Here is a 17,498-nt window from a genome sequence, read left to right on the forward strand (position 1 = left end):
TCTGCATTTTGTAGACGAGGCCCAGAGAAAGTAGGTACCTGACTCAGAGTCCAACTGTTACTGGGAACATTTTAGTCAATGCCTGTTCTATGTCCAATATGAGGAATGGCCTCTACCCTGGGAGGTGAGCAGCACTTTATTTTTTATTATTATTTTTTAACATTTATTCATTTAAAAAATATTTTTAATGTTTATTTATTATTGAGAGACAGAGAGAGACAGAGCATGAGCAGGGGAGGGGCAGAGAGAGGAGGAGACACAGAATCCGAAGCGGGCTCCAGGCTCCGAGCTGTCAGCACAGAGCCCGACGCGGGGCTCAAACTCACGAACCGTGAGATCATGACCTGAGCCAAAGTCGGACGCTCAACCGACTGAGCCACCCAGACGATCCTAACATTGATTCATTTTTGAGAGACGGAGAGAGACAGAGCATGAGTGGGGAAGGGGCAGAGAGAGAGAAGGAGGCACAGAATCTGAAGCAGCCTCCGGGCTCCGAGCTAACACTTGAAACCCAAACGATGGATCATTTTCCTTTGTAGTCTCCCTTTATACTACTTGGTGGGATTTTCTTTTTAATTGAATAAAGTGGCTGCTTGGAAGCATTTGTTGATATAATGCCAAACAGTATAGCCCTGAATAAAGAATAATTAACTGTCTGTTCCTACCGGTCTACCACCAGCACGGTAGCTAGTGGTGGTACTGATGTGTGTTCTTCCATACTTTTCTCCACGTGCTTTCAAAACACGCACATGCGCACATGTGTGTGCATGTACACACACACACACACACACACTTTTTCTTCCTTTCCTTTGGGAAAAAAAAAAGAGATCATATTATAAAGATCACCCTGCAACTTATCTTGGGTAATGTTACGTGCATATTTCTCCAGGTCAATATTTTTTTTCTTTTCTTTTTTTTTTTTTTTTTTTTTTTTAATTTTTTTTTCAACGTTTATTTATTTTCGGGACAGAGAGAGACAGAGCATGAACGGGGGAGGGGCAGAGAGAGAGAGGGAGACACAGAATCAGAAACAGTCTCCAGGCTCTGAGCCATCAGCCCAGAGCCCGACGCGGGGCTCGAACTCATGGACCGCAAGATCGTGATCTCCAGGTCAATATTGATAGATCTACCTACTAGCATACGTTCGGTCACATACGTTCGATTTGTTCCAGTGTTCCATACTGGTGGATATTCTCAGGCTGTTCCCATTGTTTTTGGTATGCACAATACTGATATCAATAGATACACAGATATTCTTCCACTCCGTTGTTTTTATTTTTATTGGATAGATTCTGAAAAGGAGGATTTCTGGGTCAAAGACTATGCTCTCGTTAAATGGCAATCCGTCCCGGCAAAGTGTTTTCCCCAGAGCAACTTACATTGCTGGGAGCATTATCTGAGCATAGCTGTGTCCCCATATCCTTACCAGCACCGAATGTTACCTATCTTTTAAATTTTGGTAAATATTGTTCATTTGTTAGGTGAAAAAAAAAAAATCAGTTGAGCCTAAATCAAAATCTTAATCTAGCCACTAATAGGCCTCACTATCCCCCAATCGGGCCCAACCCCCTAAAGCTTAGGGACCAGCGGCGGGGAGTGAGGGCTTGGGTCTGTCTCCTTCCCCTCCTTAGTCCAACTCCTTCCACCCCGCGAGGCCATGTGGCTCCTCTGAGGCCATGGCCAAGGGAGACAGGGATAAAGGGGAAAAGGCAAAGGCCTGCTCACCTGGCTGGACCAGGTATATCTCCGTCCTGGCCCTCATACAATTCCAGTCATAGCGGACCTCCCCACGACAGCCTTTTTAGGGGTGCCACGGTGGGTTCCTCCACCTGACACAGGTAGTGTGTGTGCCCCCCTCCTTTTCTCTACCCAGCCCCTGCTTGTGGCACTCACTCCTGCTCTCTGCGCACCCACTCTGGGCTCCCTGCAGCCCAGCAAGCAGAGTCCTTCCGTATGACACGAATCGGCCCCTGCCCTTACCCTGCCTTCGCAGCCTGCTCCAGCCAGCTTCTCTCGGCAACAGGCAGGCCCCACAGTCTTCAGATGGGTCCCCAGAAACGCAGGAGGGACTATAAAGTCCTTCCATCATCCGGTTGCAGGATCAGCACCCAGGAGCTTACAGGTTTCTGTTACTCAGGGAGCTTCAGCCAGGGAATGAGAGATGCCCGCTCTAATGGCAGAGCACCCCAGTCTCCACGTGGGATTCTCTGGGTGCCTCCCTGACTTGAGATGGGGGACATGCCTCCTTCACTTCTAAAAGAAGGAGGTGGGGAGGGGCGCCTGGGTCACTCAGTCAGTTAAGCGTCTGACTCTTGATTTCCGCTCAGGTCATGATCTCATGGTCCGTGAGTTCGAGCCCCCTCCCGGGCTCTGTACTGACAGTGCGGAGCCTGCTTGGGACTCTCTCTCTCTCTCTCTCTCTCTGCCCTCCCCCCCCCCATCTCTCTCTCAAAAGAAACAAAATAAAAACTTAAAACAAAAAAAAAAAAAAAAAAAAAGGAGGGGAAATGCTTCCGGATCTCTATTCCTGAGCACTTCCTCAAAGGAATCTCCTCCCTAATGAACCTCCAGGCTTCTTTCCTGTGGGTGGGAGGAGGGTGACGGATCACCCAAGGGTTTGCTCCTGGAGAGGCTGCTGGGACCTTTCTCATGCTTCTCCTTAATTCTGAGGACACTTGCCGTCCTGGAAATTGTGGTGGAAATTCTGAGACACAGAAGTCCCGATCTTTGTCTTGTTGACGATTTCTGTCATGCATTTGGGGCCCCTTGTCATGAACGTCTCTCTCCACTGCCTTTGGGACTATAAAAATGAACTTCATGTTCTTTCCTCATGTCTTTAAGTCTTATTTTTTACACTCAGACCTTTATTATATCTGGAATCTACTTGTGTAAATAGGATGCTGGGAGTTTAACTTTGTTTTCTTCCAAATGGACAGTCAATGACATCGGCATCATTTGCTGCAACAAAGAAACACTTATCATTTCACCGGACTTCCAGCTTTGTCACATATTAAGTTCTTACACAGACATGGCTGTTTTTTCACTCCTCATTTTGTTCATTTTCCTTTTGATTATTCCTCTGCTGATATGACATGGTTTTGATTACAGCATGTTTATAATCAGGATTGATGTGTATATTTTAGTTGGAGCTATCAGGCTTTTAATATCTGGCACCGTGTAATATATTTTCTTGCTAAACTTTTCCCAAACAATTTTGTCAGTTTTTACACATTTACTCTTCCATGTCAATTTTTAACATGTTGCTTAGTTTAAAATTAAAGTTGATTGGGGGCGCCTGGGTGGCTCAGTCGGTTAAGCGGCTAACTTCAGCTCAGGTCATGATCTCACAGTTTGTGAGTTTCAGTCCTGTGTCAGGCTCTGTGCTGACAGCTCAGAGGCTGGAGCCTGCTTTGGATTCTGTGCCTCCCTCTCTCTCTGCCCACCCCCTGCTTATTCTCTCTCTCTCAAATAAATAAACATTAAAAAATAAATTAAAAAAATTAAAGTTTACTGGAAGTATGGTCAATTTACACCCTAATTTGCAAAGGAATGACATGTTAAAAATATTAAGTCCTCTCATCTAGGAAGATGTATATCAGATTCAATGACCTTCAATAACAAGGCATCTCTGTAGAATATTCCAGGCCTCCTGTGGACAAATGCGGAGCCTTTCTTTGTGTGCAGGAGGCAGGCAAGGAACCCTTTCACAACCCTGCACCCATCCCCAAAGCCAAATTCTTTGTGTCCTCCTGCTCTGCAAACAGAGGGGATTTATCTTAAATAGAGAGAAAACTACCATCAACTTGCAATGACCTTTGTCTGTGTGAAAGTTGCCAGAAATTCATGGTGCTAACGGCTCCCATTTACTGAGGACCAGGTATGCACCAGGCATCTGAGAGCTTTACAGATAATTAGGGCTTCTAATCTTTGCAATCTATCGGTGGAAGCAGACATTAACATTCATGCTTGATGAAGAGAACACTGAGGCTCGAGAGGTTGAATGACCTTAGAAAATCCTCCAAGCTTCCATGGAAACAGGACAGCCCAAACGCAAAGCCCTTCACTGCTCCACCTCGTAAGCCTGCCACTCCCAGCCAGCAATGGGTGCAGTTCAGGATGATTCCCGAATCCTTCTAGATTTATTTTCCTTTTCAAAGTACCGTCTCTTTGAGTGGATAGCAGACATAAGCTTGAGGATGATGTTTGATCTCACCCCAGGCAGTAACTTGTGCTTTGCCCGGGGCCAACAAAAGAAGGTTGGAGGGGGCAAAGCCGTGTCAGCCCTGGATGTGCCCCTCGCCCTCGTTTGCCCATAGAACACCCACATCTTGAACACAAAGCTCATTGATAAGCGAGAGTCTGTAACTGCTCTTCTGTGGGAAGGTCTTTGCTTAGGGTCTGGGAGACGGCCCCGTGAGTGCATGAGCCATGGTTTCTGCATCTTCACTGGGAGCTCTAGAGGGTCTTAGACCCTTGGAAACATCCCCACCCCCTCTCATCTCAGGGACCAGGCTGTCATCATCACACTCTATCCTCTATAGCATTTTTACCGCTGTGTTTTAGTTGCTCCCAATCTAGGTGGGGTGCCCCAATGTGTTGGGCTAGCTAGCGCCGTTCGTTCGAGCAGGGGGCCTGCTGTCTGGAGGGCTCCTCGCGTAAGAGACTCAAGTACACAGAGCTCAAGGAGCTCTGCTCGCCCGCTGTCTCCCAGTGTAGCGACCTTGATCCAAACACATATAAGGGCGTCTGGTGATCCCTCCCCTCTTAAAAATACTAATGAGAAAAAAAAAGAGAGAGGGAGAGAAACTAAAAAAAAGAAATTCAGTGGTGTCCCTAGGTTTTATGCCTGTGCGCGTTTACTTCCAGCTCGGTCCCCGACTGACCGAATTTGTAGCCTAACAGGTAGCACTTCCTGCTGCCCTAGCCCTGAGCGCCCTCGAAGCCCCCCCGCAGTTCCAGCAAGTGGGTGCAGAGTCCCCCGTCCCTGGACGGAACATGCAGCCCGTTCCAACTAAGGCTTTGTAAATGTTGCAACAAACCGTTCTGTGCACATAGCTCTTCGTTTTTTTGTCTGCATCAGCTCCCGGGAGAGAGAGAGCACCAAGCCAAGAAAACGCGCATTTTTCGCTGGTTTCTATTCTGCACTGCTTATTGCCTGTTAGCCCCCCCCCCCCCCCCCCCCCCCCCCCCGCTGAATCCCTCGCTTCCCCTGGTCCTTTTCTGGCTGATTCTGTCTCCTTCCGGCTTCCCTTAAGCAGCTCCCGTGTTCAGCGGCCAACACGCGCTGGTTCGGGGCTGGGCATCCAGACGTCACCTTAGTGTGAACGTTCGCCGCCTCCCTCCCCTCTCAGGGCCAGCTTCATTGTAAGACGGGGACTGGCTAGCTGGAAGGGCAAAAGATACAGTTTAATCTGGGAAGGTGGAACTCGGTGAAACCAACGTTTTGCTTTCAAACAGAGGAAGAGAGCGCGAAAGAGAGAAATCATTTTGTACCAAAGGTTAAGGAATCCCATAAAAATCTTAAAAAAAAAAAAAAAAAAGTTTCCAAATGCCTTTGCCACTGGGTTATTTTTAGGCAGAAGGGCTTTAATTATACGGGGCCGCCCCCTCGGGCCGGGTGACCTCACCGTAAACACCCAGCCTAGAGCTTCCGGACGGAGGCGGAGCCCACGGAGCTGGTCACCGAGCCCGGGAAGCCACCTGGCCCGGGGGCGGGACAGCCCGTCTCCCCGGCCTCTGGCGCCCCCTGGCGTCCTCAGCGGGAGGTGCAGGCTGTGGAGCGACGCGGTGCCCTAGCGCCCCGGGGCTGGCCCCCCCAGCGCTCCGGCTCCTGAAATTCTTCCAGCTACAAACTGGGGGGAAGGACGAGCCCACCCAGAACCCGAGATCTCCGGGAGCTCCGCAGGCCTCACAGCCGCGCAGCGGGCGGAGGGACTATTTGAACTAGAGCTGACTCGAGGCCCTAGCTAGTTCGGATGGGGTGGGGGCTGGGGAGGGAACCCTTAGAGAAGGGTCTGGACAGAGTGAGGGCGGGTGTGCCTAGGCTGGGTTGAGGCGGGAGGGCAGCTTGGGGGCTGAGGTTAATGGCCCCGGGGTGACAAATACTGACACATTCCTCCGGAAGGCTGGCCTCCTAGGCGCTGGTTGGTCTCTTGTCATCTCTTCTGCCTCCGGAGTGAGTTAAGGATTTGCCTTGATAATTTCCCCTAGCAAAGCTAGCCTCCGGTTTGTTCGGATTGCTTTTCTATGCTCCTTCGCCTCGGACCCTTGTCTCCCCTTTTTGTCTTGGACACAGAGGGGCCTGGCTACATTTATGCGCACTTCGTATGACGCTGGTTGTTGTGACACTTCTCAGAGGATACTGTATTTTCGGCCAGCTCTCTGATTGTGAAATAAAGTTTTAGTCCCTTGGTAAAGGCATACTGGGCAACAGGGTGATGCTTTTGATGAGTGGAGAGGGATGTTCCTGTACCTCTGGAGAGTGCAGAGGCAAAGCTTGGCTCCGCAGCCCTGACCTAGACTAGCCAGTCTCTTGGGAAGTGTGTCGCCCCCCCCCCCCCACTCCCCGGGGTACCTGCTTGCTGGGCCAGCAGAGAGGAGGGCTCCTTGTCAGGGCAGTGAAGGCAGCAGCCTCTTCCTTCCCGGGCTGCTTCATTCCTGGCGCCTGGACCAAGATGTAAGAAGCCTGTTCTTGAACTTCGGGCCTCTTAGGTTTAGGGGCTGTCCAACCGGGCTGGCATAGGGGAGCACCTGTAATGTGTTCCATGCTTGTCCCACACCTGGCTGGCCCTCCCTAAAGCAGCAGGAGATGTGGGTCACACCTACAAACCCCCTGCCTGTTTCAGAGAAAAACTGGTTCTGGTTGGCAAGGGTCTAAAGAAAGAGGTGGAGGGGACGGTCCTGCCACACAGTAATAGCCCTCTGCACTGCGTGTCCTCCCCTTCCCTGCCCCAAGGACACTACCTGAAACCTCACGCATACTTGATGCTTCTTCCTGCCTCAGAGCCTTTGCACATGCTGTTCCCTCTGTGCGGAGTGCCCTCACCTCTCTGACCACCACCACCTCCATTATTGGCCTTGTTTAGTCTCATTCTTCCTTCAGGTCCCAGCCCAGGGTGCGATGGGGTCAGAGTCCCTTCCCTACCCTAGCAGCCTTGCCTCCTGCCTGGTCATTGTCCAATTACTTGTCTCTTGTCCCCACTGGATTCCTTGAACACAGGAAGTCGCTCACTATGTCATCCCAGTGCCCAGCGGTATCAGACATAATAGGTGCCCAATATGGTTTGTAGAATGAACCCCCCTACACAGTGGTAGTTAGTGCCGAGTGAAAAACACTGGCTTAAGGTCTTCAGGAATTATGGGAGATCAGGTTAGGATTGAGTTCAGGGGGGCTGTTGGTTTTTGGAGCCTCCTTTCTGTAGGCTTCCCTTTCCCTGTCTCTGCCTCTCTGTCCAGAGCCCCCCCCCCCCCCCCCCCCCGCCTTTCTGTCCTCCTTTTCCACCCAGAATGCAACTCTGCTGCCCCCTGGGGTTTTTCCAATCACCCAGTTACTGCGAGCAGTTGCGTTTTATCAGCAAAACACGGGACAAGGGTCATGCTTAACACAAAGGGAATATTCCTAAGAAGTTTGAATTGAAGGGCTCCAGAGAGAGGGGTTTTCCCCTAATCCAGGGGTGGGCAGACGTGGCCAAATCCAGCCTGGGCCGGTTCATACATGGCCTGCAAGCTAAGAATGGTTTTTGTGTGTATAAAGCTTTATTTAAAAAGTCGAGGGGCGCCTGGGTGGCGCAGTCGGTTAAGCGTCCGACTTCAGCCAGGTCACGATCTCGCGGTCCGTGAGTTCGAGCCCCGCGTCAGGCTCTGGGCTGATGGCTCAGAGCCTGGAGCCTGTTTCCGATTCTGTGTCTCCCTCTCTCTCTGCCCCTCCCCCGTTCATGCTCTGTCTCTCTCTGTCCCAGAAATAAATAAACGTTGAAAAAAAAAATTTTAATTTAAAAAGTCGAAGCAGTGACAGAGCGCAATGTGGCTCACAAAGTCCAAAATATTACCTTTGACCCTTTACAGAAAAAGTCTGTTGTCCCCTTGTCTTACAGATGGGAACACTGAGGGATTGCAAGATTTCCCTAAAATGGCACAGATGAGCCAACATTAGGGGGAACTTGAATGGGCTGGTAGAGAGGGTACTGGAAGTAGAAGTCAGATGACCTGGGTTCTAGTCTCACCAGGCTCTTGCCTAGTCTTCTCTCTGGGCCTCAGTGTCACCCACCTTTATAACAGTGGTGACTCTAATCTTGCACTCAGGATGCTTCCTGTGGCACTGCCTCTCTGTGATGGTGACAGGCCACGGAGGAGATACTTCGGGCTGCACTGACCTTCCAGCAGTATTTGTCACCACCAGGCTATGAACTTCTCCACCTGAGAACAAACAAAGCAGTATGTGTGTATTTCTGGGGCAGGAGGTGGCTGTCCCCAAGTCCCGCCTGATTCATGCCTTCTCTTTGGTCCTTCGCCTACGCAGTCCTACCCTCCAAACCAGAGTGCGGCATCGAGGGAGAGACCATCATTGGGAACAACATCCAGCTGACCTGCCAATCAAAGGAGGGCTCTCCTGCCCCTCAGTACAGCTGGAGGACCTACGACATCCTGAACCAGGAGCGGCCAGCCCCACCAGGTAACAGGGAAGACGGCGGCGGGGAAGACAGGTGCCCCCGCCCACCCCAAAATGCAGGTGATTGGCTGAGGCTGACCAATCAGGCCCCCCTGAAGGCCGTCCCTTTCCCCCACCCTGCAGTCAGCCTTTGATATCTTGCAGCATCTCTAAGTTAACTCGTTGATAATACCCATCTCATAGGTTGTTGTGGGAAATAAAAGTGACTCATGTAAAGCACTCAGTGGAGGCACATAGTAAATGTTCATTTGTTATCTTCATTCCCCGCAACTCAATTCTCTTGAATGAGCGTGTCTGGATAACCACTCTGTGCAAAAGCACTGAGGAGAGGAGGATTTTAATTTTGACTACGGTCATGTCCTGAAGTATACATTTGAGGCCCCCAGTCTAACTCTATGGCTCCACTCAAGGGTGGGAATTTCTCATACCCATATACCCATTCCAGATCCAGGCTGGTTCATCTTAGATTCCACTGAACCCCAGCTTCCCAGACCTGGCCCCTGTTTATGGGCGTGCCCACCCACATGACCAGGTCCGCTGTAAGGGTCCCACATTCTCAGAAAAGGAGACGGTAGGTTCAGCTGTGGTTGCCTGGAGACCAGCTTTGTACTGGGAAGCTTGGTATTTGACCTTTGGTCAGGAAACAAACTGAAAAAAAAAAGTCCCCCGTCCCTGGGCTTAACATGCAGCCCGTTCCAAACAGGAATTTCAGTCCTGACCTCGACACTTTGTAGCTGTAAGTCACTTACAGCCCCTCTGACACTTATCCTCATCTGGAAAACCAGGATGATCGTTATACCACCTTCCCTGAGGGCTGTAAGGAGGATAAGAGGAGATCCCATGTGTGATAGTTCTGAACATCCTTGGTAAACCCCACCCCAGTCAGCTGAGCGTCATGAACTGATGGAGTAGGAATTGGGGTATCCGTGAAGGAGGGAAGGGTAATTCTGGGGGCTAGAGCACTTTAGGGGAGGAGGTTCTTGAAAGGTTGAGGGGTGGGCACAGGCCCCGCAGCCAGGGAGGATCTTGAGGGTCCTGGATGAGAGGTGGCAGCCCGAGCTTGCGGAGAAGCCATAGGATCGGGGTTGGGGGGGACGAGTGGAGAGCGGCTGGGAACAGGAAAGCTAAATCTTGCCAATTCGACATCAGGGCCCCTGGGAGACCAGGGTTCCTCGGTGGGGAAATCTCTCTCCAGCAGGAGCCCTGGGAAGTGGGAGGCTGACTTCCCATTGCGTCCCCCTTGTTGACCACAAGGTGCCGCCACTGCAGCGGAAACGTTAGCTTTAGCGGACTTTGAGAAAACTGTGCTAGGTCCTTTCCAAGAGGAAAAGGGGCTTGGGAGCCCCAAGTCAGGATAAGAACAGGTCTTGTGGCACTGGATATACACTGGTTAATCCCAGAGCAGTTTCTAATGGCCACCGTTCCCTTTGAGGAACAAGGCCCGGAGCCCAAAGCTGGCCTCTGATAACGGGACGGTCCTAGGAGACACTCTGAAGTTTTCTGTCCTGATCTGTCTGCAATGTGCTGTGTATACCTTACACGTAGACCGCATCTCTCACTCTGAGGAGTGGGATTCTGATAGGGGCTATAGACCCCCCAAGTATTCCCAGGGTCATAGAGCATTTCCCAAAGTGTGTTCCTTCTAGATGCCTCTTAAAAAAAAAATCGGGTTAGTTTACAAAATAAGACTGTTAATACTATAGCCCCCATTTTATTTTATTTTTTATTTTTTAAATGTAATTTATTGTCAAATTGGCTTCCATACAATACCCAGTACTCATCCCAACAGGTGCCCTCCTCCATGCCCATCACCCACTTTCCCCTCCCTCCTACCCCCCATCAACCCTCAGTTTGTTCTCTGTATTTAAGAGTCTCTTATGGTTTGCCTCCCTCCCTCTCTGTGACTGTGTTTTCCCCTTCCTTTCCCCCATGGTCTTCTTTTAAGTTTCTCAAGATCCACATATGACTGAAAACATATGATATCTGTCCTTCTCTGACTGACTTATTTTCACTCAGCATAATACCCTCCAGTTCCATCCACGTTGCTGCAAATGGCAGGATTTCACTCTTTCTCATTGCCAAGTAGCATTCCATTGTATATAGAAGCCCTAACTTCTTTATCCATTTGTCAGTTGATGGACATTTAGGCTCTTTCTGTAAATTGGCTATTGTTGAAAGTGCTGCTATAAACATTGGGGTCCAAGTGCCCCTACGCATCAGCACTCCCGTATCCCTTCTGCAACGCCCATTGTATGGATACGCGGTGCTCATTAGCATATTAGAAGCTCTAAGAGTTGTGTTTTTCAAAAAACGGATTTAACCCTCTCTTGATGATGTCTAAAATTGTTAGGTCATGGACCCCTTTCTTAGCACCGTATGTTAATGTCACATGTAAGCAATATTCCAGAAAACACTCAGAGGTATGTGAGACTATAGGAGAGAAGAGATAGCATTTTATAGAGAGTGAGCATCCAGAAATACTGCTGTGGGTTTCAAGGGAAGAATCTAAAGAAAGTGCATGGGGAAAGATTGGAAGAAAATAACCCAAATCACCAGCTGTTATTTCTAGCTGGTGAGATTATAGATGATTTTATTTTATTCTCTGCTCTTTATACCGGCTTTCCCTGCCCCTTCGGATGAGTTTAAACTCCCTTACTGTAAACCCAAATAGCATTTCTGCTTTGAACTCTAATCACCCTGTGGTCACCCTGGTTTCATATCTATCATTTTCCTACCAGGAGGACACAGACCCTCCTCATCTTGTTTCGAGCTGATGCGAGCAGCCTCTGAAGATTTTCTGGACTGGACTGAATTGAAATAATAGCTTAATGTCATGTACAAAGTCTTATAACGAACATACGTTGTGTTTAGAATGTATATGTATTTTCGAAGACAACTGTCAGTTGCTCCAGGGAGTTCTAGACCTAAAACAGGACTTTTGTGACGCTCGGTCATTTCTTAATTTTGCTACCTTGGGCAAGTACCTTAGCTTCTCTGAGCCTCCAGTTCTCTGAGCATCTCTGTGACATTGGAGATGGAAATATTTGGTCCGCCGTCCAGACACGATTGTTAAAAAAAAATCGTAGGAAGTCGTCCTTGAGGAAGTCTAGCGGGTAGCACATCCAGACCAGGAAAATCCACACCAAGTGACTATCTTGCCAGAGCGTGGAGGTGGGGCAGGGGCTGGTCTGGACACCAGGAGAATTGGCAAGAGATAAAGCTGGTGTGAATGCAGGACCAGATCTGTAACCCTGTGATCATATTAGGAAGCCTGGCCTTTGCTATTTTTCTTTTAAGTTTTAATTTCAATTCCAGTTAGTTAACATACAATGTTATATTAGTTTCAAGTATAAACTATAGTGATTCAACAATTCCATACAACATCCAATGCGCATCACCACAAGTACACTGCTTAATCCCCATCACCTCTTTAACCCACCCCACACCCTCTTCCCTTCTGTTGACCGTCAATTTGTTCTCTATTAATAATAGCCTGTTTCTTGATTTCTCGCTCTCTCTTTTCTCTTCGCTCATTTGTTTTGTTTCTTTTTGTTAATGTTTCTTTATTTTTGATAGAGAGAGAGAGAGAGAGAGAGAGACATACAGAGTGTGAGTGAGGGGAGGGCAGAGACAGAGAGGAAGACACAGAATCCGAAGCAGGCTCCAGGCTCTGAGCTGTCAGCGCAGAGCCCAATGCGGGGCTCGAGCTCACGGACCGTGAGATCATGACCTGAGCTGAAGTCGGGCGCTTAACTGACTGAGCCACTCAGGCGCCCCTCATTCGTTTTGTTTCTTAAATTTCAAATGTGTGGAAAACAGGATGGCGTTTCCTCAGAAAGTTAAAGTATTTACCCAAAGAATACAAAAACACGAATTCAAAGGGATACGCGCACCCCTACATTTATAGCAGCATTGTTGACAATAGCCAAGATATTGAAGCAGCCCAAGTGTCCACTGATTGTTGAATGGATAAGAAGTGATACATAAATATATATATATATATATATATATATATATATATATATATATATAAATAAAATGGATAATGGATTATATATATTGGATTATATATATATATATATATATATATATATATATATATATATATAATTCGGCCATAAAATGAATGACATCTTGCCATTTGCAATGGATGAACCTACAGAGTGTAATGCTAAGTGAAATAAGTCAGAGAAAGCCAGGACCTGTTACTGGAGCTGGTAGGCCACCTCTGAGCAGTGCCGTGACTAGATCCTGCTTGCCATGTCAGATGTCTCCTCTGGATGAAACGGAACCACCTGGTGGCAGCAGAATCTTATGAGGTTGACTCTGCAGCAAATTAGACGGAAAGGTCTCTCACTCTCCACTCCAAACAGCAGTTATGACGAAGCGTCTTTGAGGACAGGAAGTACGTGTAAGCATAAAGCTCTCCCTTTCCAGGTGAAGAAACCCACAGGATCACAGATTCAGCAGGACGGTGTCTCATGAGGACAACTGGACCGTTCTTGATTTCTTAGAGACTTCTCCCATGAGTCCAAGCTAAGGGATTCGGTTTCTGAAGATCATAAAAGTGGTTACAGCCACATTTTCTACTTATAAAGCATTTTCATGTCATGCATAACGTATTTTATGTTTCCTGAGCACTTGCAATACACCAGGCATTCTGCTGTGGGCTTGTATCGATTAGTACCTCATTTTATGCTCACAATTACCGTGTGCGCCACGGATTATGACTATTTCCATTTGGAAATAAAGAAGCTAAGGTTCGGTGCGCCTAAATTCCTGGGCCAAAGCCGCAAAATTAATCAGTGGCGGAACCAGGCTGCGAACCCAGGGGGTTTGAATTCTAAGCACTTCAGAGTTGCGCTTCTGGCCTGCAGTTGTTCTAGAAGGCCCGGAGGTGGACATTTGGTCCACCTTACGGACGAGGCTCAGACAAGTTCAGTGGCAGTGCTTGTATCCACCTAGGAATTCAGGCTTCCGAATTCCCAGCTGTTTCCACTGAACTGCGGTGACCGGTCTCCTCACCCTGACTGTCCTTCCTTCCCAGTCACAGGCCAGACTTTGTCTCTGAAGAACATCTCCACAGACATGTCGGGTTATTACATCTGCACCTCCAGAAATGAGGTGGGGGAGAAGTCCTGTAACATCACTGTGGCTGTCAGACCTCGTAAGAGCAGTTTGGGCGTGGGGGGAGGGGGAAGGGTAAGGGGGGTGGACGAAGGCCAGGAGATCACTGGCTTGGGGTGCGAAGAGGCAGCTGAGAGAGACCCTGTGGAGGTGAGTTGGGGCAGCCTCTTTAGGGTCACCGGCTGGCAGGGTAGCTGGGGTGACCTCAGCCAGACGCTCCTGTCCCAGGCTCCCTTGTCTAGAGGCCAGTCCTGTTCCGTTGGTTCTTTGGAAGAGAGCCTCAGACTGACTTCTGGAGACCTGCTCAGTCCCGCCTGCCCTTAGGGCTGCTCGGTGGCTATGGGGAGGTGCCCAAAGTCAGCTGCCACAGAGTCTGGACCTTACCCGGTCACCCTGACCAGCTCAAGGACAAGCTAGAGAGGACCTGGCATGGCTGACAACTGAGGACGTTTTAGGAGCCTGGGTAGCCCAGGGAGTGTTGGGACCCAAGTCGATTGGCCTGTGTATCTTTGTATACACCTCCATCCTGAAGAGTGTTCCCCAGCCCCACCCGGTCACCTTCCTACAAGGCCATGCCTCATGGAGTGTTACTAGAAGCTGGCTGCGCTGGCCCCTGGGCTGGGAGGGGGACTGGGCCTTTCCAGAGGAATCCCTCAGCACGGTTCGTCATCGTCAGCTCTGCTCACGCCCCCAGAGCCTGGGCTTCTGGCCTGGGAGGTGCACCTGCCCTGCTCTGTGTCTTGCAGCCTCCATGAACGTGGCCTTGTATGCAGGCATTGCGGGGGGCTTGGCTGCAGCCATCGTTGTCATCGGCATTGTCGTCTACTGCTGCTGTTGCCGGGGGAAGGACGAGGCCAAGGACACAAGGCAGTGAGTGTCTGGGGACACCCGTTGGCGAGGGTCTGAGCAGTGTGGGAGGAAGCGTCACAGCTCCTCATGGCCTCTTCTAGTCATGCCAGCACTGGGCACAGCTGTCCCCAGGTGGCGTTGCAGGCCTGGTACCTGACTCCAAGGCCCCTGGTTCCCCAGGCTTCCTGTGGCCTGTGCAGGGACAAGCTTGGGGTTGAGCCCCTGCCACCGTCTGGCCCCTCCTTGTCTAGTGGAGCCGGCCTGTTCCCGTGACACCCTGAGCTCATGAGCAGAGCAAATCGGTGCCCCCTGCCCGTCCTGCAGCCCAGTGTCCCTTTGCATCTGGAGGAGTAGGGATGGCAGGTCCCGTGGCTCTCTTCCCACACAGGGCACTAGGCCCACCTCCCCGATGCCAGAACGAGGGCAAACCCTTCCCCTCTGTCCTCGTGCCCGCAGGAATCGGGTGGCCTACCAGAAGCCTCCAGAGCAGCTGAGAGAGCTTCAGACGGGGAGGGAAGAGGACGACGACTACAGGCAAGAAGACGAGAGGAGCACCGGGCGGGAGTCCCCGGGCCACGCTGACTGGTGACTGGAGCACACTGCAGGCTGGGGTCGGGGGGAAGATCGCGGTTCGTGCCTCTGCTCCTGCCTCCCGTCTCCTCACCCATTTTTCTGGCCCTCCGTCCCCGTCATGGATGGGATGCCTCTTCCCCATATCATCTGCTGGAGGACCTGGCTAAGGGGATCTCGCTCGTGACTGAGCCTGCCAAGTGCCCTCACCCAGGAAGTGACCTCTCCCTGCCGCCCGCCTAGCTCAGGGCCTTGGACCTCACCCTGGACCAGGCCACAGCCCCACCTTCCTCTGGAGCCAGGAGGTGGGGGGGTTCCCCAGGCACAGCATGGAGCCGGGCGCTCCCTCCATTGGCCTCAGGAGGGCAGTGGCTGCCAACAGGTGCACATAGGGGGGCGCCTCGGGAGCGCCTGCCTGGGTGCGTATTTGTTGAATAAAAGAGAGAATGAGTCCAGGAAGGACTCCCTGTGATTTCTCCACCCTAAGTGAAAACTCCTGCTTCGGGACCCACTTTGGCCTCCGGCTCCCTTTCCAGTTCCTCCTCCCCGCTCCCCCGCCCCAGATTTCCCATGCACTCCAGAAACTGCAACCTCCAACCCACTGCATGCTTCCTCAGGGATTCCTGGCTTTCTCTCTCTGCCTGGGATGCCCATGCGGTTTCTCTCCCTCTCCGCCTGTCCCAGCAGGCCCATCTCAAATTCCAGGGACTCCGGATCGTCCCACACACGGGAACAATCTTGTCACCTTGTCCCACACTCATCATGGGCCACACGGCCGTTCCCTGGGCATTAGTCTCTCCCTATGCTGACGTCTGAGCTACCCCAGCCGCGTGACCCTCCTGGCAGGTGCTCACCCCAGCTGAAGTCGAGTCCCTGCTTTGGTAGGTTGAGTCTCCCCCTCCGTGGTCTCTGCGATATGTTTGTAGACTCACAACTCCCACCCAAACCCCCTTTGCTAGTTTAGGGAAGGAAGCACACACTGCTTTAAGTGAACGCATATGTATGCACACGGGGCAGCTTGTTCGCAGTAGGTGCCACATTCTCACATCACGATCACTCCTCTCGAGGCCGGAATAACAGGCATGGCCACCCCTGCTTCCTGACCCCTAACCCTGGCCCTGCCTGGCCCTGGCTCCGCTCTGCTGGTGGGTGGTCATCGTGCCACAGCTCCTCTGCTGGCTGGGAGCTCACGAGACGTGTCCCGGCTTAGAGCTCGTGGCCCCCTGGCTAGTCTCACCCAAATGTAGTTTCCTACTAAGTAAACATCCCTGTCTTTTCTGGGCGATCAGAAAACCAATTCTGTAAATCTGTCATCTATTTGTGATTAAAAAAATTTATATATATATATATATATATATATATATATATATATGTTGTTGTTGTTAAATTCGTTGCTTCATTCAAAGTGCTATCAGTAATAATAAACTTGTTAGTGGAAATTCTTATTTCTTTTTTAACGTGGGGCTTGTTCCCACCAAGGTAAATCTTGTGTCTCATGGGTTTGTGTCTACTTACTGTATACGTCATCTGCTTCCGAGGAGAGGGAGGCGACGTGATGCCTGAGACAAGAGGGTCAGATCCTGTGGGTCCCATTGCCCATGGCCATAGGAGCGTCAGGCTGTCTCTAGTGGTTGCTAGGGACAGGACAGAATCATACCTGGCAGCCGAGAGACACTCCAGGTAAAATGTTGGACAGACCATGGCGGGCCCTGGCAGTCAGTTTCCGGGCTTCAGGAAAGACGGTGGAGATGGTGATACCCAAAATGGCGCCCCTCCCGGGAAAGAGGAGAAAACAGTTCTCCTGTTCTAGCCGTCAGAGAGAACAGGTGGCTCTCCCTCCTCAAAGCAGCATGATCCACAGTTGCTTCTCGCCTCTGACATTGTCTCTTCTGCTACGTGTTCAAAGTTCTCTCTTCCGTGTCCCTTCCCATGGCGACCTGTGCTCCCTCCTGTCCCAGCATCTGTTACCATATGGTCTGTTTCTACCTAGGCCTTACGATTTATGAGGACAGGAACCGAATCTCATTCATGGCCTGGCACATGTTGACACTTGGTAAGTGTTTGCAGAACAAATGATGTTTGGTATCAATGTGTCTTGCCCAAGGTCATCTCCTGGTCTCCCAGATACTTGGAGGCGTCTTCCAGCCCTTATGGTGCAAGGCTCTACCAGCATGTTCTTGAGGCAGCTGTGGAAGGGCAGGTGTCCACCTCCTCTGATTTGGGCTGGCTTATCTCTCTGCCTCTGGAGAGGCTCTGAAGGTTCATATGCCTTAGCCCCAGGCTT

The 17,498-nt window shown here is 50.5% G+C and overlaps 1 protein-coding gene across 3 annotated transcripts in view; it reads left to right on the plus strand.

Annotated features, from left to right (window-relative positions):
- GPA33 (glycoprotein A33) overlaps nucleotides 1–17,498 on the plus strand; it is a 49,557-nt gene that overhangs the window by 22,081 nt on the left and 9,978 nt on the right. The window contains exons 4-7 of one of the 3 annotated variants that reach the window (XR_006705969.1): nucleotides 8,519–8,671; nucleotides 13,716–13,835; nucleotides 14,542–14,665; nucleotides 15,101–15,637. Coding sequence is in view for 2 of the 3 variants with exons in the window: in XM_045453065.1 (XP_045309021.1) it covers nucleotides 8,519–8,671; nucleotides 13,716–13,835; nucleotides 14,542–14,665; nucleotides 15,101–15,233 (530 nt within the window). In the remaining variant the exon portion in view is untranslated. Of the gene's footprint in view, nucleotides 1–8,518; nucleotides 8,672–13,715; nucleotides 13,836–14,541; nucleotides 14,666–15,100; nucleotides 16,549–17,498 lie in introns of those variants that run through there. The other 2 variants (XM_045453065.1, XM_045453067.1) reach the window with 2 other exon arrangements.

This window comes from Leopardus geoffroyi, chromosome C3 (genome assembly GCF_018350155.1).
Source record: "Leopardus geoffroyi isolate Oge1 chromosome C3, O.geoffroyi_Oge1_pat1.0, whole genome shotgun sequence".
Lineage (NCBI taxonomy): Eukaryota > Metazoa > Chordata > Mammalia > Carnivora > Felidae > Leopardus > Leopardus geoffroyi.